The 22057-nt window shown below is 41.3% G+C and overlaps 2 protein-coding genes across 2 annotated transcripts; both read right to left on the bottom strand.

Annotated features, from left to right (window-relative positions):
- Positions 1-1329: 1329 nt before the first annotated feature.
- ACRALDRAFT_1064923 (uncharacterized protein) lies at positions 1330-5106 on the bottom strand. The gene is made up of 6 exons (XM_071017066.1): positions 4837-5106; positions 4719-4743; positions 4548-4565; positions 4358-4485; positions 1853-4267; positions 1330-1777 (listed from the first exon to the last, which is right to left on the bottom strand). Exons 1-6 carry the CDS (start codon positions 4965-4967, stop codon positions 1708-1710), a joined length of 2787 nt encoding a protein of 928 aa, XP_070874246.1. The 5' UTR covers positions 4968-5106; the 3' UTR covers positions 1330-1707.
- Positions 5107-19589: 14483 nt separating this feature from the next.
- Positions 19590-21587, bottom strand: ACRALDRAFT_2020606 (uncharacterized protein; the record flags this gene model as incomplete). The annotated part of the gene is made up of 2 exons (XM_071020023.1): positions 19590-19806; positions 21562-21587. The coding sequence occupies 2 exons, from the start codon at positions 21585-21587 to the stop codon at positions 19590-19592; spliced, it is 243 nt and encodes an 80-aa protein (XP_070874245.1).
- Positions 21588-22057: the final 470 nt, after the last annotated feature.

The raw sequence follows: 22057 nt of genomic DNA, 5'->3' as shown, positions 1-22057 counted from the left end.
CCTTCTTTGCTTCGGACGGCTTAACCTTATTAAGTATAAAGCGCTCTTTAATCTTTTCGATAAACGTCTAGAACTGGTTATAGGACTGCCTATCCTATTCGGGGAGCTTCTACGGGACCTCATACTAGCTTTTACGGGAGTCCCCTCGGGGGGTATATTCGGAGGTATCGGGGTCCTTCCCTTATTAGAGGGTAAGGAGACGCTTCTCCTTTTTTTTACGCGCTTAGCGGTCCTTATAGTGCTTAATTAGGAAGTTAAGTTCCGCCGATAATAAAGTACCGGGGGGCGGCTTTTAAGGTCTTTAATATCGAATTAGGGTCCTATACGGATAATTTAAGGAGTCCTTTAGTCGAGTAATAGTCCTACCACGGGATTATAAGTATCCGGGTTAGCTTATCTATAAATCTCGAATTCGGGGTTACTATCTTCTTTTTCCTCTAACTTAGGCGTAAGGGATTATTTATAATCGGCGCCTAATAGCCCGGCTTCGGCTCCTTAATTAGCGGGGGAAATATCCCGGGTATAAATAATAATAGGGCGCTTAGGGGGTATCTTAGGTATTAGTTAGCGGGGTAATAATAATATTTAAAAAATAATAAGTCTTTTAAACTCTTAATAGTCGTTATACCCATAAACAGTTAGAATAAATAAAATATTATACGTTTATATAAGGAGTAAAGAGAGTCGTTAAGACTATAATAATAATAGGTTATAAAGCTAATCTTAGGGGGGGAATAATTATAAGATTATTCGTTAAGCCCTTTTAACTCAGGACTTAATAGGAAACACCCTACTTAAGGACTAATAACTATCCTCCTTAGGATCTGTTTATAATAACCTAAGGCTCTAAGACTATAGGTCTTAGGCCCGCTTAATAATCCTAAAATATAACTCGGTCCTAAATATCCCTAGGATTAACCTTAGGGCCAGTTCCGGGTCCTTAATATATTCCTTAACGCCCCTAAGTCCTATCCGAAGCCCTCGAATAGAATATCCCTGACAATATAGGCTAATATTAGTAGGGGTTATCGTGGCTATAGAATCGCATTTATCCGCTTAATTTCTTAATAGAGTATTTAGGTAGATATAAGCAGAGGCTCTACGATATTAAGAATAAAGTAGATTTATATTAAATTAATTCTCTATTTTAGAAGATAAATAAGAAGGTGGTATCTTTTTTTTATTATTATTTAGTTATAATTATAAAACGGACCCTTGTTTTTTTCCTTATATAAAGCGTTTATCGACTATGCTTAGCTTTACGTTCGCTCCTTAGACGTTTATCCTAGGTATCTTACTTTAATACGAGTGTAATATACCTTTTATAGAGTGTGGCTAGGGTTTACACCTACTAAGTGTATCTTTTATATAACGTATATATCTATAATGTATAAGCATAGAAACCGGGAAGGTGCCCGCCTCCGCGCCTCCACCTAGGACCAAAACGTCCGAGCCTGCTGAGATAAAGCAAATGTACCGCTTTACACATACGTGTAGCGTTGTCTTCTATGTATATTTGCTCGACAGTCGTGTCTAGTCACTGAATCAACAAAATCACACATCGTCCCGCTGTGTCTCCTGCCCATATGACACCTGTCAATTACTTCGCGTTGCTACACACTCGCCCCATTTCGTAAACAAAAGTAAACAAAAGATTGGAGATATGTTGGGGAAACGGAATGACAAGGCGAACAAGTAGACGGCGTGCTAATGGTCGTCATGCAAATCAAAGCTCATCCCGGCAAGGTCCCCGTTGTTGATGCCAAAAAATTGGAACCTAGACACACCAAATTTCAGTTAGTCGTGGAGACCATGGGCCGCAAATGCATAGTCAATATCCCAAACGACTTACCAATCCTCCACATTTAATGTGGTTGGCACCGGCTGTCCTTGAACGGACCCGGAGCTCCAGCTGTCGCTCGGGCTCTGACCATCTGCCGCTGGTTTTTCCAGGTTGGCCTGCCATATGTTGCTCTGCCCCTGCCGTTGTAGGGTACTTATACCGCCTGGTTGCAATACAGGTCCGCCCTCTGCGGTATTTCCACTGAGAGCCATACCAGTCTCGGAAAGATGCGAGTAGCGAGGCCCTTGGTTCCCCATGCCTTGTTGCACCTGGTGTGTGTTGGGATTTTGGACTTGTGCCGCCATGTTTTGTTCCGGATTCAGCTGGCTATGGGGCGACGAGAATTGAGACATAGCCGGCATGCCAGCGCTATCGGGAAATAGCTGATCGGGTTGAAAGTTCTCCCACAGGGACTGTGAAATGTTAGGAGAATTGCGAGTGACAAGATACAGATCTGGTGTTGCAGCTGAAACGGAGAGTGATTGGTTGAGTGGTGTCTCTGGCCGAGCTTGCGGATGTGAACATGCCCCTCCCATAAAAATATCTATGCTTGGACGATGGCTAGGGGATGGCGCTGGTGGTGGCATAGCTTGCGAATTTCCACACGTCTCATTCCTCGTGGGGCGAGTTGGCGTCTGTGGGCGGGACCGCTCATATGATTCTTGTGGTGTTGGTTGATTGACACTGAAATTAATGGTCATATCATCATGTTTCCGCTTGGGCCAATCCTGCCGTTGGTGATGCTGCTGCTGGCCTTTGCTGTGCCTCTTCCCCCCTGCTTTCTGCAAACGCTCCTCCAACACCTTATTGCCAATGATGTATTCGAAAAGCGTATAAACCATCTTCCCTACCAACCAGACGCGCGAAACCTCTTTCAATGCTTGCATGCATGTGCGCAATCTGTCCTGAGTCACTTGCTGGATTGACGGAACTGGAGACCGCATCTGGTAAACATGCATGATGAGGGCAGAGAATAGGCTGTAAACCACAAACGCCGGACAGTACCGCAACTCCTTGTGTGCTGCGAGGTTCTCGATGATGGACGTTATCATTGCAGCCGCCTGGAAGGCAATATTTCGTGACGGGTACGGCGAATTCTCGGGCCCTGCCGATCCTCCACTCGGTGGCATGTGAGCTCTGTGCAATAGACACAAGGTGGTATAATAGTTGGAATGCAGAAGTGCCGACCAAAAATGATGTCGTGCGACCTCCCAATAAACTACCTTTGGGCAGTTCTGCAGCCAATCTGCCAGAGCCATATCACTGTGAGTGAGGTCGATGGCATTGCGTTGCCGACCCCTTGATGCCACTGAGTATTGCTGTGACAAGACTAAGCCCATGATTTCACAGAGCTTCACATATTGCAAAAAGAACTGGACGTGCACCGGATCCGGTGGAAACTCGCTAGGACGACCGACCTCGTCCTCAATAAAGTCGTCTTCAGTGAGCATCTCAACGTCTGAATCGTCCAGGTTTATCTGTACAGGGCGGCCAAGGGCGACGGCGACCGATCGGTCACGCGTGAACAGGGTCCACCAGATTCTTTTCCACAAACGCTTGTCAGACCGGCTAAGCTGCGATTGCTCAACGCTGCGATGCATCCCAGAGCCTTGGGCTACAATAGTAGCGACCCTTGTCCAATAAAAGACATTTTTAGTTACGTCTTCCGGGCCCTCCCAGTACCATCCCATAAGGAGCAACGACTGCACAATGGTGACCCTATCGTCTTCATAGTTGGCGTCGTATAGAGCCTTCGCTCTTTTGTAGAACGTGAGGGCTGCTGGTGTGGTGGAACCGTTCGCATCCATGAGTTGCGGATTGGTACAAACACGAGACCCAGCCAGAAGGATGGCCTGGAGTAAGAGCAGCGAAGGAGGATTTGTTGGATCCCGGTACTGATTCATGAACTGAACGCGGTTGATGACGGGAACAATAGGATGGACCCACTTGAAGTAGGAGCCAATGAGTTCGTCGCAGAGGGAACGCGGAGGTAGGAGAAAAGCGCCTCGCTGCTGAAGAATGTCGATTTCGACGTGGTCAAGCTCAGTCAACCTAGCTCTGGAGCCCCTCACACTCTCCGGTAGAGGGTAGTGGACAACATCGGTCGTGCCGTGGCGATCGTGTACCAGAAGGGTCAGGTTGGAGGATTCGCCTAGGAAAGCCACCCTGCCAGCGTCCGTGATGGGTGCACGAGTGAACTTGGGCTTCATGACCAACTTAAAGTAGTTATCGTTATCCAGCTCTTCCTTCCCAGTCTGAGACTCGTTGAGGGTTGACGGGCTACCATCCGTCGAATGATAGACGTTTGGGGTTCGAGGAGTAAGTCCTTTGATGTCGATGTTGGCGCTTGTGCCGGCAGTCCGTGGGGCCATCCCCTCGGTAGCTGGAAGAGCAGCGATGGAAGTGGAGGTATCACCCCTGTCACTTTCACCCGAGGGCAAGAATCAGCTTGGGGTTCGAAAATACAGACGGAGCCTGAATTTAAAAGGTAGCAAAGAATTGCAGGTGACATACCTATCCGAGTCTCTGGTCGCAGACAAACTGTGCGCTTTCTTCCTTTTTGGGGTGGGAATGCGACATTCGACCTGGAAGGCGGCGCAGTTGGTGCAGGGAACACCGAGGCTCGCTGCATCACACCGGACCTGCAAACGCAGCTGGCTGTCAGGGACCAGTCAGGACGGCCTCTTTGACGGGCAATTATTACCTTCCTTGCATGGCAAGTCTGCAGAAGACGAGAGTTAGCCATGGCCCTCGAATTTTATTCCTGAGATAAACACGATCGCGCAGGGAGAGTTGGGCCAAGATGATGTGACGCATGTTTGATAGTAGAACATATGTAAGAGTCACGCCGGAGAATTAGACTGATGCGACGTACCTCGCATGCTCTGGATGCTCTTTGTCTTGATTTCGGTCAAATACGTCGTCAGCATATACAGCTGATACGGATGGATGCACAGTGTATTAAAACTGGAACGGGGACCGGTGTTGCAAACCTCCTAAAGCTCATTTGTCCGGCAGTGTTAGTCGTTGACGTGGTACCAGCGCCTTGTACATGGTTTGATGCGGATGGGTAGGACGGCCCTCTGTCTGAAGTAGAGTTGTTTGGGTGACCGTTGGAGGTCATCTTAACATGCACTAGAGTCCTCTATGTCCTGGCCTTCGGTTTTTCGAATGTTGCTGCATAAAGCGTGATGGAATACGAAGCAGGAAGTTGTTAGAGAGTCAAGTCGGGAGGGGAACGGTACGTGTTCACCCGACTAGGCTATAAGTTAAGGTAGGTTGTTTAAGATGAAATTGAAATAATAGTATGGTTATGGAGTAAGTCCGCCCCCCCCCCCCCCCCCCCCACAAGCCGGGGAACCGACCAACCGCTTACCCTACCCTCCCGATTACTTAGCTTAAGGAGGCGACTTAATTTATTAGAGGCCCGTTATTCCGACTATACTACTTAATTATTCCGACTATAAATTAGTTCTGATATAGCCCTATATATTTTCTTTCTCGGAATCGTATATAAGCTTATAGTTATAAACCACTCTAATATTTTTTATATAATCTATTAGTTCTATTATTTAGATTAATTTAATTACTTAAATTAATAAAAGGCAGTAGCTATAATAATCTAAATAACCTTACTAAGATTCGTACTTCTATTATATATAACGAAAGGAAAGTCTATAGACTTTAGTTAAGGAAAAGATATTATAGAAAAGGGCTTAATAGCTTAGAATAGCGAGTACCGGTATTTATACGCCCCCGGTTCACTATTTGTTATCCACTCAATCCATTTTTAGAAGGTTACGCGACCGCGTGCATAAGCAAGATCTTGGCCGCATATGCTGCGTACCTGTACCTCACGATAAGCCTCAATCTCTGCAATCAAAACCAGATATCTTAAAGCCACTAAATCACTACTGTTTCTGCCTCTGTATTCATTGACCCTAAGGTATTAAGAACACATAATGTCCTTACGCTAGGTACCTTATCACACATTATATAATCCTGATGCCCTAGTCACGTGACCTTGTTATACACCATGTAATCCTGATACCCTAGTTACGTGATCCTATTATATACACTATATAATCCTTATACCCTAATCACGTGACCTTATCACACACTATATAATCCTAATGCCCTAGTCACGTAACCTTATTATACACACTATATAATCCTAATACCCTGATTACGTGACCTTATCGTATATATATAATCCTGATACCCTAGTTACTTGACCTTATCACACACGCCACGTAATCCTAATACTCTAGTCACGTGACCTTGTTATATATCACGTAATCCTGATTACCTGCTTTTATAACTAAGTATAGACACTTTAAGTACTTAGTAATACCCTTTAGTCTATATAATACCCCCGTTAGTTTTTAGCGTTATATTAATAAAGCCTTAAAGGGTCTTATCGATACTATCTATATTATATATCTAGACGATATCCTAATCTATAGTAAGGACCTTAGCACCTATCGCGTATATATTAAGGAGATCCTTATACGCCTAAGGGAATAGTCCCTATTCGTAAACCCTTAAAAGTGCGTATTCGAGACGTAAAAGGTCGAGTTCTTAGGCTTTATATATAGCTCTAATAGGGTCTTTATAGACCCGAAGAGGGTTAAGGCTATTAAGGATTAGGAGGAACCCACTTCCGTTAAGAAGATTTAGGTCTTCCTGGGTTTTACCGGTTTTTATTAACGTTTTATTAAAGGCTACTTTAAGGTCGCTACCCCTTTTACGGACCTATTAAGGTTAGGGGGCAGACTAGGTACGTTCTAGTTAGGGGATATAAAGAGGGCCGCTTTTAAGAAGTTACGATTATTATTCTAGTCGGTACCCGTGCTATAGTATTTTAACCTAGCCCTGCCTATTCGTATAGAACCCGACGCGTCTAACTTCGTACTAGGCGCTATAATCAGCTAGTATAAGGACTAAACCTAGCGACCTATAGCGTTCCTATCTAGGAAGCTAAGGGGACCCGAACTAAACTATTCGACGCTAAACACCGAGTTAATAGCGATTATCGAAGTATTCCGGTAATAGCGCTACTATTTAGCGTATAGTTAGACCCTAATAAAGGTGCTAACTAACCACTTAAACCACCGGTATCTACTAAATAAGCCTCGAATCAAACCTTAACACGCCTATTAGCTAGAGGAGTTATTAAGCTTTGATTTTAAGATTCGTTACCGCCTAGGCGTTTAGAACCCCGTAGATAGGCTCTTACGGAAGCTATAGCTCGTTATAGATTAGGTAGATCTCGAAGCGGAGTAGTAGAAGCCCGTTAAGGGATTTACTAAGAAGTTCGTTATTAGCCTTATAAGGGCCCGAGGTATACCTAAGCCCTCGGGTCTATCTAGCCTAAAGGACGAGATTATCTTTACCTAGAAGGATAATCCCTTTTATATCTCCTTAGTATCGAAGGATAACTTAACGGACCTATAGTCGTATAATAGTTAAGGTATGGTCTACTTTAGGGACCGTCTCTTTATACCGAACCAGTTAGGTTTATACGATAAGGTCCTCTAGGTATTTTATAACGCGCCTATTATAGGCTATTATAGGTTAGGTTGGATAATTAAGAGGATTTCCGAGTCCTACTACTAGGAATACCTCTCGCGAGACATTAAGAAGTTTATGCCTACGTATAGTATCTATTAAAGGACTAAGCCGCGCTAGTATAAGCCCTTTAGGTACCTAGCACCTCTGCCTATACCCGAATAGCCGTTCTAAAAGATCTTAATAGACTTTATAATAGGCCTCCCCCCTATAACCTTATAGGGAAAGAAAAGGGATTCTATCTTAGTCGTGGTGTATCGATATACTAAGTACGCGATCTATATCCCCTATAGCAGCTCTTTAATAGCTAAGGGTCTTACTAGTATCCTATAGGTATACGCTTTTAGTATCTACGGCCTACCTAATAGTATCGTTTTAGACTAAGGGTCCCTATTTACTAGTAAGTTCTAGACTACCCTATATAGCCTCCTAAGCGTTAAGCGGCGGTTATTAACCGCGTTCTACCCCTAAATAGACGGCTAGACGGAATAATAAAACCAGTACTTAGAGTATTTCCTACGGGTATTCGGTGCCTTATAATAGGATAACTAGGTTAACTAGCTACCCCTAGCCTAGTTTACCTATAACACCGTATAGTATTTAGCTATTCGGTAAACCCCTTCTATTACGCTAATAGGTTTTAACCCGCGCGGACTACACGATATATAGATATATAAGTCGGGTAAGGTTCGTGCCGCTATAGCTAAATAAAGGGTAAAGCACCTTATATCGAATCGTAGGGCTATAAAGGTCCTTATTAGGAAAGCCTAAACCACCTATAAATAGTACTATAACGCCGGCTAGGCGGCCTAGCGTTTTAAGATTAGCGATTACGTGCTGCTATCCTTAAAGAATATTAAGTAACGTCGCCCTAATAAGAAAGTATTAAATAAGTTCCTCGGCCCCTATAAGATCACCTCTATAATAGGCTAGTATAGGCTCGCCTATAAGCTATAACTCCCGGAGTCGATAAAGATTTATAACGTTTTCCTGATCTTACTCCTCGAACTATAAAAGTCTCGGGACGGTAGGTCGCCTATACCCGTGGACGTTTAGGTCGAACTATAAGAGTCGGATAAATACGAGGTAGAGGAAGTCCTGGCTTATCGCTATAACAGGAATAGGCGCGAATACCTTATTAAGTAGGCCGGGTATAAGTATAAATATAATATATAGGAACTATAAAGATATCTCCCCGATACGCTTATTAAGGAGTATTATAATTAAAAGAGTAGGACTAGCTAATAGTATCGTCGGCGCTCCGTAGGGACTTTTCTTATTCAGGTCTAAGGAAAAAAATAAAAAAAATAGAAAAAGAAAAATCAAAAAAAAAAGAAAACGCTAACGCCCCTCCCCCCCCCTAAACTCCCCCTAGCCCGATCCTAACAACTACTATAAAATATACTTAGTTATTTTTTAGGCCGGTTTTTTTATAAAGACCGGCTAACTTCGAATTTTATTTAACTAACTAGCCTAGGTTGCGGGTAATAGTGGCTAGGTAACGCTCCGTATAAATAGGAGCATCGCGCCTTTTATGCTCAGCCTCTTCCTCCTCTTCCTAGTAACGACGCGCTACGGGGTTAAACCCCTTATTATCCTAGGCGTATTTTTTTATAGCCTTAAGGGCCCGACGCAGCTTAGTTTAAACCTAGTAGGCCCGGCGCTTATATATATTAGCGGTGCTCTTCGTAAGGATATTAGGCTAACTTATAGACGTCTAGTCGTCTAGACTATTACCGCCCTATACGGCCGCCACTAATATCTTCTATAGCTTTTTAGTTACTCGCGACGCCTATAATAAAAGCTATATATCTAGTTAGTAACCTTAGGAGCGGTTAAAGTAAAGGGGACTATAGCTATATAAATATACTAACTCGTAGTCGCGGCTATTACTATTATAATAGTAATAGTAATTATTAAATACCTTACTACCGCGGTAGGGCCGTATAGTAATAAGACCGGTAACGCTATCGCTATATAATACCAGGGAACCTAGTATACGGGCGTACCGCCTATAAGGAGCACGAAGCTCTAGGCCCGACCTAACTAAAATAATAGGACGTACCGGTATTTTAACGCTATCGCCGTCGCTAAAGTCCGAGGGTCTATCGCTAAACCCGGTTATAAATAAAGCGAACTCCGATAATAATAACCTATCGGAGTTAGCCTCCTTATTATTAAAAAGGGTGGCTTTATCGGCACCACCGCTTATAATAACGTCCTGACTAGTATAGTTAAGGACGCCCTCTAGGTCACCGAGGGGCTTAAGAGCACCCTACGGCGAATTATTATGCCTTAAAGGGAGAGGGTTAGTCGATTTAGTAACCGGAGTAGCTATAATAGCCGGCTTCTGGACGGTCTTAACCGATATAGCTTATTTAGCTAAAGCAGCCGCTATACCCGGCTACTCGATAGCTTTATCCTGCGAGGAGGAAGAAGATAATAAATCCGAAGACGAATCCGATAACGAGTCCGATAAAGAGTCAGACTACTACTACTACTACTACTGCTATTACTACTTAAGAGCAGCCGCTATAGCCGCGGCCTTAGCCTTAGCCTAAGCCTTCTTAGCGGCCCGCCGTGCCTTCTTCCTAGTAGTCTTAGTTATCCCCTTATCGATAACCTTAGGTGCCACCTTAGTAGACTTTATACCGGCCTTACCGGACTTCTTAGATTTACTAGCCGCGCTAGACTTTTTATACTTATTAGCTAAACCAGGGGGCGCTATTATATAATAGTAGTCTGCTCTAATACTATAAGTTAGCCTATACTCTACGCGAAGGGGATATAATACTTATATAGTGGTGATAATAACGGTAGTGGTAATAATAATAATAATCTACTATAATATTAGCCGAATCCTAAGCGGACCGCGATCCTATATATAATACACGGAACCACGTAAAGATAATATATACCCTAATAAGGAGTCGATGGGACGAGTCGATACCCTTAATATAGACGGGGATAGATAACTTACTATAATAGCGATACTATTATTATTACTATAGATAGGCAAATAAGAAAGGGTAAGGAAAAGGAAAATAACAGGATAAGTTAGGCAGATAGAAAAGTCCTATATCAGAATAATCGTATAACCTAATATAGGCCTTACTTATATTATTCCTTCCCCTTTCACTTAGATATAACTACCTATTACGGGTTTCTACGATACGGTTATTTAGTTAATAAAGGGCGCGTCTAGGGTGCTATTATAGTATACGCGTCTATAGATAGGCTTTATTATTATTAATATTCACGATAGATATCACGTCTTACTATTACCTAGCCTTAAGCTGGATAAGCCGCGAGAGGGCGATAAAGGAAATAGAGCAAGCTCTTTTATTATTTAGGACTATAGCGTGGTGGGCCTTACTCTAAAAGTGTTCTTTATATAGGCTTTTTAGGTCGTCTTAATAATAATGGTAGTATAAGGGGTTACGATTTACTGCTAACCTAATATCTATTTTTAGAGTTATAGTTTATTCTAACTAGAGCCCTTTATTAGATAGGGCCCCGGCCAGAGCGCTTAGGGCTTTATTATAGTATAGTTATAGTAAGGGAGGTAAATAAAGGAGACCCAGGAGAGTTATGCTTTATCTAAAGATAACTAGGCCTCTTGGTTTATAAGGCTACGGTTATACTATACGAGGTGGACGGGATTAACTAAAGGAAGGGCAGGTTAAGGGGGACGGCTAGTTTTAGTTCGGGTAGATAAGGAGGGAGTTAGTAGCCCCGATAGGTAGAGTCTAGGCCGGCCTATCCGTCCCTAGGTGGAGATAGATTAACGGGCGGGCCGGACTAATAACGGTCACCGGCTCCCGTGGACAGGAGCCTTAGAAGGAGGGGCGTGATATTAGGGATATTCTATTCGAGGGAATCGGGTAGGACTTAAAGGCGTTAGGGAATACGTTAAGAACACGGAACCGGCCCTAAGGTTAACTCTAGGGATATTTAGGACCGAGTTATGTTTTAGGATTATTAAGCTAGCCTAAGACCTATAGTCTTAGAGCCTTAGGTTATTATATATCGATCCTAGGGAGGATAGTCACTAATCCTTAAGTAGGGTGTTTCCCGTTAAGTCTTGAGTTAAAAGGGCTTAACGAACAATCTTATAATTATTCCCCCCTAAGGTCAGCTTCGTGACCTATTCTTATTATAGTCTTAACGACTCTCTTCACTCCTCACACAAAACCTATAACAGTAACCCCGAATTCGAGATTCGCGGATAAGCTAACCCGGACGCTCGTAATCCTATAATAGGACTATTACTCGACTAAGGGACCCCCTAAGTTATTCGCGTAGGACCCTAATTCGATATTAAAGACCTTAAGAGCCGCCCCCCCGGCACTTTATTATCGGCGGAACTCGACTTCCTAATTAAGTATTATAAGGACCGCTAAGCCTATAAAAAGAAAAAAAAGCGCCTCCTTACCCTTTAATAAGGGAAGGACCCCGATACCTCTAAGCGTATCCCTTAAAGAGACTCCCGTAAAAGCTGGTATAAGGTCCCGTAGAAGCTCCCCGAATAGGACGAGTAGTCCTACGACTAGTTCTAGACGTTTATTAAAGAAATCGAAGAGCGCTTTATACTCGATAAGGTTAAGCCGTCTAAAGTAAAAAAGATTTATTTTACCTTTACCCTATTACTAAAGATTATAAAATCCCGATAGTATACCTATTATAGGCGCGTTTATAGGAAAACTAAAGGTGCTACCTAGGAGGACCTTAAGACCTTCCTAACTAAGTAATTAGTTAATAATAAAACCCGTAAGATATCTATAACTAAGAAGCTATTCTCGGACTAGACTATATAAAAACCTAATTAGACCTACGCTAAGTTTATTAATAGGCTAGACTCGTTATTTAATAAGGTATCCCTACCCTTCCCCGATAAGTGGCGTATATAATTAATCTTAATAAAGCTTAATAAGCCGCTATATAACTAAATCATAGCCGCTAATATCCCTATTAATAATAAGGCGTTAGGTGTTATAGCCCGATAGGCAGAGATTACTCTTTTATATAAGAATAAAGAAGAGACGCCCCGGAATAATCGCCTAAGGTAGCCCCGCGGCGAGAAGCGTGGGTATAATAGGGCCCCTAATAGGGCCTATACTATAACTATTCGGCCCTTTATACCTCCCTAAGGTTTCGTGGAATTAATTAAAGTAAACGACACGGAAGCCCCTAGGCCTCCTAAAAGGCGTAATAATAGCGGCGTTACGTGCTTTAGCTATAATAAAAAGGGTTATTACCGGAACGAATACCCGAAAGAGCCCTCTAAGTCAGGTTAGTTATTAGGATACTCTAATAGTTAGAACCCGAATAACTTACCGGTTAATATAAGGCACCCCGTTATTAAATAGGCTTAGGCCTAGGAAAGGCCGCCGTCTTAGCTATTCTTCGCTAGTAAGGGCGCGATTAAGGCGAAGTTAGAGTTACGGTTAAGCGGCGGATAAGGCCGCCGGAGCGCTAAGCTTAATGGAGGCGCCGAGGTTAATTTAATTAACCGAAAAGCCCTGCCTCCTAACTATAGTCCCTTAGGACTATTAAAACGACTCGGATAGGTTATCCTTAGGGTTAACGTATAGTTTATCGGGTCCTTTAAGATATATATTAAGGTTACGGATAGTTAGGACCGGACCCGGATATATCCGATTAAGTTCGAAGTGCTGGATATAGACCCTGATAGGTCCTAAGTTATCCTCGGTATACCCTAGTTAGTAGAATATAACCCTATTACGTCTTTTTAGTCCGGCGAATAGATATATCGACTCTAGTAAAAGGACCTTTAAGGTGTCCCGGGTCGAAGAGAGTTAAGGAAGGTAAAGGAGTATATATAGCTTATTATCCGCCTTATAAAGTCCGGTGCCCCCTATATCGGCTAAGTTATCGGTATAAAGTGGAATACTACTAAGGAAAAAGAGGATACGTTACTTAATAATCCTCTAATCCCTATTATCTAATTAGACTTATCGTAACCTATACCCCCTATACCCCTTAACCCGACCTAACTAAATAAAGGGATCCTAGAATATTTTAATCCCGGGCCGTATTAAGAGTCGCTAGGCGAGGACGAGTTAGGGAATATTATCCCTAAGTATTATTAAGAGTTTTTGGACGTTTTTAATATCGTGGAGGCTAGCTATCTACCCGCCTACTAGCGTTAGGATTATATAATTAAGATAAAGGAAGGTAAGTTACCCCTATTCGGCCTTATCTACCCCCTAGCCGAATAAAAACTAGCCGTTCTATAAGAATATATTAAGGAGGCTATAGCTAAAGGGTGGATTCGACTATCGATAAGCTTTATAGGCGCCCTAATCCTGTTTATACTAAAAAAGGGTGGATAGCTGTGTTTATATATAGACTATTAAGGTCTTAATAAGGTTACCCGTAAGGACTATACCCCGCTCCCCCTAATACACGAGATCCTTAACCGCCTCGTGTTCTTTATAGTTTATACTAAGCTAGACCTTAAGGACGCCTATTATCGCTTAAGAATTCGAGAAGGGGATAAATAGAAGACGGCTTTTAGAACTAAGTATAGACACTTTAAGTACTTAGTAATACCCTTTAGTCTATATAATACCCCCGCTAGTTTTTAGTATTATATTAACGAAGCCTTAAAGGGTCTTATTAATATTATCTACGTTATATACCTAGACGATATCCTAATTTATAGTAAGGACCTTAGTATTTATCGTATATATATTAAGGAGATCCTTACGCGCCTAAGGGAATAGTCCCTATTCGTAAACCCTTAGAAGTGCGTGTTTAAGATATAAAAGGTCGAGTTCTTAGGCTTTATATATAGCCCTAATAGGGTCTTTATAGACCCGAAAAGGGTTAAGGCTATTAAGGATTAGGAGGAACCCACTTCCGTTAAGAAGATTTAAGTCTTTTTAGGTTTTACCGGTTTTTACCGATATTTTATCGAAGGCTACTCTAAGGTTACTACCCCTTTTACGGACCTATTAAGGTTAGGGGGTAGACCAGGTATATTCTAGTTAGGGGATATAGAGAGGGCCGCTTTTAAGAAGTTATAATCGTTATTTTAGTTAGCACCTATACTACGGTATTTTAACCTAGCCCTGCCTATTCGTGTAGAACCTAACGCGTCTAACTTTATACTAGGCGCTATAATTAGCTAGTATAAGGACCGAACCTAGCGACCCGTGGCGTTCCTATCTAGGAAGTTAAGGGGACCTAAACTAAACTATCCGACGCTAGATACTAAGTTAATAGTAATCGTTAAAGCGTTTCGGTAATAGCGCCACTATTTAGTGTATAATTAGACCCTAGTAAAGGTGCTAACTAACTATTTAAACCACCGGTATCTACTAAATAAGCCTCGAATTAAACCTTAATACGCCTATTAGCTAGAGGAGCTATTAAGCTTTAATTTTAAGATCCGTTACTGCCTAGGCGTTTAGAACCCCGTAGATAGGCTCTTATAGAAGCCGTAGCTCGTTATAGATAAGGCAGATCTCGAAGCGGAGTAGTAGAAACCCGTTAAGGGATTTACTAAGAAGTTCGTTATTAGCCTTATAAGGGCCCGAGGTATACCTAAGCCCTCGGGTCTATTTAGCCTAAAGGATAAGATTATCTTTGCCTAGAAGGACGATCCCTTTTATATCTCCTTAGTATTAAAAGATAACTTAGCGGACCTATAGTCCTATAACGATCAGGGTACGGTCTACTTTAGGGACTATCTTTTTATACCGAACTAGTTAGGTTTACGCGATAAGGTCCTCTAGGTATTTTATAACGCGCCTACTACGGGCCACTATAGGTTAGGTTAGACGATTAAAAGGATTTCCGAGTCCTATTACTAGGAATACCTCTCGCGAGACGTTAAGAAGTTTATACCTATATATAGTATCTATTAGAGGACTAAGCCGTGCTAGCATAAGCCCTTCGGGTACCTAGTACCTCTGCCTATACCCGAATAGCCGTTCTAAGAGATCTTAATAGACTTTATAATAGGCCTCCCCCCTATAACCTTATAGGGAAAGAAGAGGGATTCTATCCTAGTCGTGGTGTATTATTATACTAAGTACGCGATCTATATCCCCTATAGCAGCTCTTTAATAGCTAAGGGTCTTATTAGTATCCTATAGGTATATGTTTTTAGTATCTATGGCTTACTTAATAGTATCGTTTCGGACTAAGGGTCCTTATTTACTAATAAGTTCTAGACTACCCTGTATAGCCTTCTAAGCGTTAAGCGGCGGTTATTAACTGCGTTCTACCCCTAGACGGATAGCTAGACGGAGCGATAGAACCAAAACTTAAAGCACTTTCTACGGGTATTTAGTGCCTTATAACAGGACGACTAGGTTAACTAGCTACCCCTAGCCTAGTTTACCTATAACACCGTATAGTATTTAGTAATCTAGTAAACCCCTTTTATTACGCTAATAGGTTTTAACCTACACGGACTATACGATATATAGATATATAAATCGGGTAAGGTTCGTGCCGCTATAGCTAAGTAAAGGGTAAAGCACCTTATATCGAATCGTAGGGCTATAAAGGTCCTTATTAGGAAAGCCTAAACCACCTATAAACGGTATTATAACGCTAGCCGGGCAGCTTAGCGTTTTAAGATTAGTAACTATATGCTGCTATCCTTAAAGAATATTAAGTAATATCGCCTTAATAAAAAACCATTAGATAAGTTCCTTAGCCCCTATAAGATTACCTCCGTAATAGGTTAGTATAGGCTCGCCTATAAGCTATAGCTCCCGGAGTTAATAAAGATTTATAACGTTTTCCTAATCTCGCTCCTCGAACTATAAAAGTCTCGGGACGGCAGGTCGCCTATACCCGCGGACGTTAAGGTCGAACTATAGGAGTCGGATAAATATAAGGTGGAGGAAGTCCTGGCCTATCGCTATAACGGGAATAAGCGGGAATACCTTATTAAGTAGGCCGGGTATAAATATAAATATAATATATAGGAACCGCGAAAACACCTCCCTAATACGCTTATCGAGGAGTATTATAATTAAAAGGGTAGGACTAGTTAATAATATTATCGGCGCCCCGCAGGGACTTTTCTTATTTAGGTCGGGAAAAGAAAAAAAAATTAAAAAAAGAAAAATTAAAAAAAAAAAACGCTAACGCCCCCCCTAACTCCCCCTAGTCCGAGTCTAACAATAACCGTAAGAAATCCTTACTTATTTTTTAGGCCGGTTTCTTTACGAAGACCGGCTAACTTCGAATTTTATTTAACTAACTAGCCTAGGCGGTGGGCGATAGTAGCTATATAGCGCTTTATACGAATAATAGTATTACGCCTTTTACGCTCGGCCTCTTCCTCCTCTTCTTAGCGACGACGCGCCACGGGGTCGAACCCCTTATTATCCCGGGCGTATTTTTTTATAGCCTCGAGGGCCCGATATAACTTAGTTTAGACCCGGTAAGCCCGGCGCTAGTATATATTAGTAGTGCTTATTATAAAGATATTAGGCCGACTTATAGACGTCTAGTCGTCTAGACTATTACCGCCCTATACGGCCGCTACTAATATCTTTTATAGCTCCTTAGCTACTTACTCTACCTATAATAAAAGCTATATATCCAGTTAGTAACCTTAGGAGCGGTTAAAGTAGAGGGGACTATAGCTATATAAATATACTAACTTATAATCGCGGCTATTATTATTATAGTAGTAATAGCATTTATTAGATACCTTACTACCACGGTAGGGCTATATAATAAGGGGACCGGTGGCGTTATCCCCACGTAACGCTAAGGAACCTAGCGTATAGGCGTACCGCCTATAAGGAGCACGAAGCTCTAGGCCCGACCTAACTAAGATAACGGGATATACCGGTATCTTAATACCGTCGCCGTCGCTAAAGTCCGAGGGTCTATCGCTAGACCCGTTTATAGATAGAGCGAACTCCGATAACGACGATTTATCGGAGTTAGCTTCTTTATCGTTAAAAAGGGTGGCTTTATCGGCACCACCGCTTATAACGATATCCTGACTAGTATAGTTAAGGACGCCCTCTAGGTCGCTAAGGGGCTTAAAAGCACCCTACAGCGAGTTATCACGCCCTAAAAGGAGAGGGTCGGTCGACTTAGTAACCGGAGTAGCCATAATAGCCGGCTTTTTAACGGTCCTAACCGATATAGTTTATTTAGCTAAAGCAGCCGCTATGCCCGGCTACTTAATAGCTTTATCCTTTAAGGAGGAAAAAGATAACGAATCCGAGGATAAATCCGATAATAAGTCCGATAAAGAGTTAGACTGCTACTACTACTACTACTACTACTATTACTCGACAGTAGCCGCTATAGCCGCGGCCTTAGCCTTAGCCTAAGCCCTCTTAGCGGCCCGCTATACCTTCTTCCTAGCAGTCTTAGTTATCCCCTTATCGATAATCTTAGGTGCTACCTTAGTGGACTTAGTGCCGACCACGTCGGACTTTATACCGGCCTTACTAGACTTCTTAGGTTTACCGGCCGCGCCGGACTTTTTATACTTCTTAATAAAAGCTAGGGTCGCTATTATATAATAGTGGTCTGCTCTAATACTATAAGTCAGCCTAAGGTCCACGTAATAAGGGCACGATACTTATATAATAGTAATAATACTAATAATAATAATAACCTGCCACGATATTAGCCGAGTCCTAAGCCGGCCACGCTCTTATACGCGACTAAAATAATACACGATACCGCGTAAAGATAATACGTACCCTAATAAGGAGCCGATAGGATAAGTTAATACTGTTAAAGTGGACGAGGATAGACGACTTACTATAATAGCGATACGGTTATTATTATTATAAATAGGTAAATAAGAAAGGGTAAAGAAAAGGAAAAATAATAAAACGAGTTAGGTAGATAGGAAAAGTCTTATATTATAATAGTCGTATAACCTAATATAGGCCCTACTTATATTATTCCTTCCCCTTTTACCTAGTTACGACTACCTATTACGGAATCCCATAATACGGTTATTAATAAAGAACGCGCCTAGGGCGCTGTTATAGTGCACGCGTCTACGGATAGGCTTTATTATTATTAATATTCACGATAGATATCACGACTTATTATTAACCGGCCTTAAGCTAGATAAGCCGTAAGAGGGCGACGAAGAAATAGAGTAAGTTCTTTTATTATTTAGGACTATAGCGTGGCGGGCCCTATTCTAATAGTATTCTTTATATAGGCTTTTTAGGTCGCCTTAATAATAGTGGCAGTATAAGGGAATTACGAAAATAATAAGGGTTACGATTTATTACCGACCTAATATCTGCTTTAGAGTTATAGTTTATTCTAACTAAAGCCCTTTATTAGATAGGGCCTTAGCTAGAGTACTTAGGGCTTTATTATAATATAGTCGTAGTAAGGGAGATAAATAAAGGAGACCTAGGAGAGTTATGCTTTATTTAAAGGTAACTAGGCCTGTTAGTTTATAAAGACTACGGTTATACTACGCGAGGTGGATAGGATTAATTAGAGGGTTAGGTTAGGTCGAGGGGGATAACTGGTTTAGCTTTAGGAGGATAAGGAGGGAGTTAGTGGCCCTGATAGGTGGAGTTTAGGCCGGCCTGTCCGTCCCTAGGTCGGGGTGGATTAATAAATAGGCCGGACTAATAACGGCCACCGGCTCCTATAGACAGGAGCCTTAGAAGGAGGGGCGTGATATTAGGGATATTCTATTCGAGGAAATCGGATAGGACTTAGAGGCGTTAAGGAATGTGTTAAGAACCCGGAACCGGCCCTAAGGTTAACCCTAGGGATATTTAGGACCGAGTTATGTTTTAGGATTATTAAGCTGGCCTAAGACCGGTGGTCTTAGAGCCTTAGGTTATTATATACCGATCCTAGGGAGGATAGTCACTAGTCCTTAAGTAGGGTATTTCCCGTTAAGTCCTGAGTTAAAAGGGCTTAACGAATAATCTTATAATTATTTTCCCCCTAAGGTTAGCTTCGTGACCTATTCTTATTATAGTCTTAACGACTCTCTTTACTCCTTATATAAAACCTATAATATATACCTAGCCTTAGGTAGCCGTTTAGCGATAGTTATATAGTTTTTTCGCGTCGTTCTCCTCGTAGCCCCTAACCTTCCTCCTATAACTATCTCTAGTTATTATTATAATCGCCGAGTATACAGCGCTTACTTAATTATTCACTTTATCTATCGTTAATTATTATTATTATTATTATTATTATTATTATTATTATTATTATTATTATTATTATTATTATTATTATTATTATTATTATTATTATTATTATTATTATTATTATTATTATTATTATTATTATTATTATTATTATTATTATTATTATTATTATTATTATTATTATTATTATTATTATTAGTAGTAGTAGTATTATGGTTATTATTATTATTATCGCTGACCGGTCTTTGTTATATTATCGGTTAATTTATATATTATTACCGCTTTTCGTGAGCTAAAGTATAATGTTAATAAGAGCTAGGAGTCTGTTATCCCAGATAAGGCCCCGGGCCAATTTTGCGTGTCTTGCCTGGACTTATATATTAGTATTAAATGCTTTAATAAGGCCGCTAACAGCACGGGGGCTAGTCGTTGCATTGCTTATAACCGCGGCTATTAATAAGATATTGCTATAAGTTCGCTAACCCTTTAGCGCTTTCCTATACTACTTAGTTATTGGATTCCTGAGTTTATAGTAGGTATCACTTAGTTACTATAAAATAGCAGTAAGTATATTTATATAAAGGCCCGTTATTCCGACTATACCACTTAGTTATTCCGACTATAGTTTATATATACAACGCACATAGATAGACTCTTCGGAATACCAACATAGTAACTACGGTCGTAAACCATACTAATATCTTTTAATAAGTTAATTAATTTAATCGCGCGGATTAATTGTGTTGTATTAATAGACAAGCTTATCAGTTCGCAGCTAATAGCAGTAGTAGTAGTAGCGCCTCTCCCCTTCCTTATCCACGCCGCCTACGCCTATGCCCACGCCCACACATAAGGCTATCTTATTCCTATAACGAGATAACGAACGCGCCGCCTCTTATTCCGTAGATTAACGACGTAGATTGACGACGTAGATTGACGACGTAGATTGACGACGTAGATTGACGATGTAGATTGACGACGTAGATTGACGACGTAGATTGACGACGTAGATTAACGATGTAGATTAACGACGTAGATTAACGATAAAGATTAATAATATACAAAGTAGATGGATAAGGTAGTAGGAAGATTGGGTCTGATTAGAACTTGTTAGGACACTAATATCGTACGAAGTGTGACTTGTGTTTATTACAGACTATAAAAGAGTACCAGTCTAAGATATTAAATATATAAGCAAAAGAGGGGAAATAACACTATAATACATCTAATAGAAGTACCGCCGTATTCGGAGCAGTGTGTGACGTGCCTCTACGAATATACCCAACAGGCTACCGGGGTATTTAGGCATAAATGCCTGACATACCCGAGTACCACTATTTGCAGCCGCCCTGTCTGATATTTGCGGCCCTCTCTATCCTATTTCGGAAGGTTATGCGAGCCCGCGTAGTAGTCTGTATACGCCACTATCTTGGCTGTAGATGTCGCGTACCGGTACGTACACGTCAGGACAAGACTTTCTCGCCTAGTCTTATCGCTGATGCCTGTAACTATAAATTCACTACTTATAATATCCTTCTGTATATAAACCTCTAGGCGATACGAATATATAACGTCTACCTAGAGGTAGAAGAGAGTAGTGGAAAAGAGTAGTAGAAAACAATAGTGGAAAAGGGTGGTGGAAAAGAGTAGTAGAAAAGAGGGCGGAAAATTCTTCTTGTAAAGCCACGTAATTAGTCACGTAATTAGTCACGTAACTAATCACGTAACCACTTATATACTGTCTTATATTATATCAAAGCCTATATATAATTAACTACTAGTCACGTGACTACTCACGTAACCGATTACGTGACTAATTACGTGACCTTATAAGAAAATTTTTTCCGCCCTCTTTTCCACTACTCTTTTCTACCACTCTTTTCTATTACTCTTCCACCCTCTTTTTAGCCCTCGGATAGGTAAAAGATATCGGGTATTCTAAGATACTTAAAGATAATAAAAATAATCGAAAAATAGCAGTGATTTTACAGTACAGAGCATTCGAGATAAGTCATAGTGAATAGCGGCAGTCTTAATACTATGAAAATGTTATCGTGATCCGGGGTATATACCGGTACGCGATATCTGCAGCTAAGATAGTGGCGTATGCAGACTACTACGCGGGCTCGCGTAACCTTCCGAAATAGGATAGAGAGGGCTATAAATACCAGACAGGGCGGCTATAAATAGTGGTACTCGACACACCCCCCTAGAGCCGCAGGATTAATCCTGACGGTTCTAATCGAATTAAAGCTTAAAAACAACATAAAAATCTAGGGTTTTTAAGCCTAGATATTAATCCAAAGGTTAACGGCTTATTAAACAGCTCGTGCCTTATTATACTCCTAAAAACAGTAGTTAAATTAACCTTAAAAACAATACAATAATTATCACATAATTATAATCAATCTAACGATCATCGCGATATTAATCTAATCTAAACCACTATCAAGGCGGTAGTAATCAATCCGCTCAAACCAAGCCG

This window comes from Sodiomyces alcalophilus, assembly GCF_042370955.1.
Source record: "Sodiomyces alcalophilus JCM 7366 unplaced genomic scaffold ACRALscaffold_5, whole genome shotgun sequence".
Lineage (NCBI taxonomy): Eukaryota > Fungi > Ascomycota > Sordariomycetes > Glomerellales > Plectosphaerellaceae > Sodiomyces > Sodiomyces alcalophilus.
This window is presented reverse-complemented; position numbering and strand designations above follow the sequence as displayed.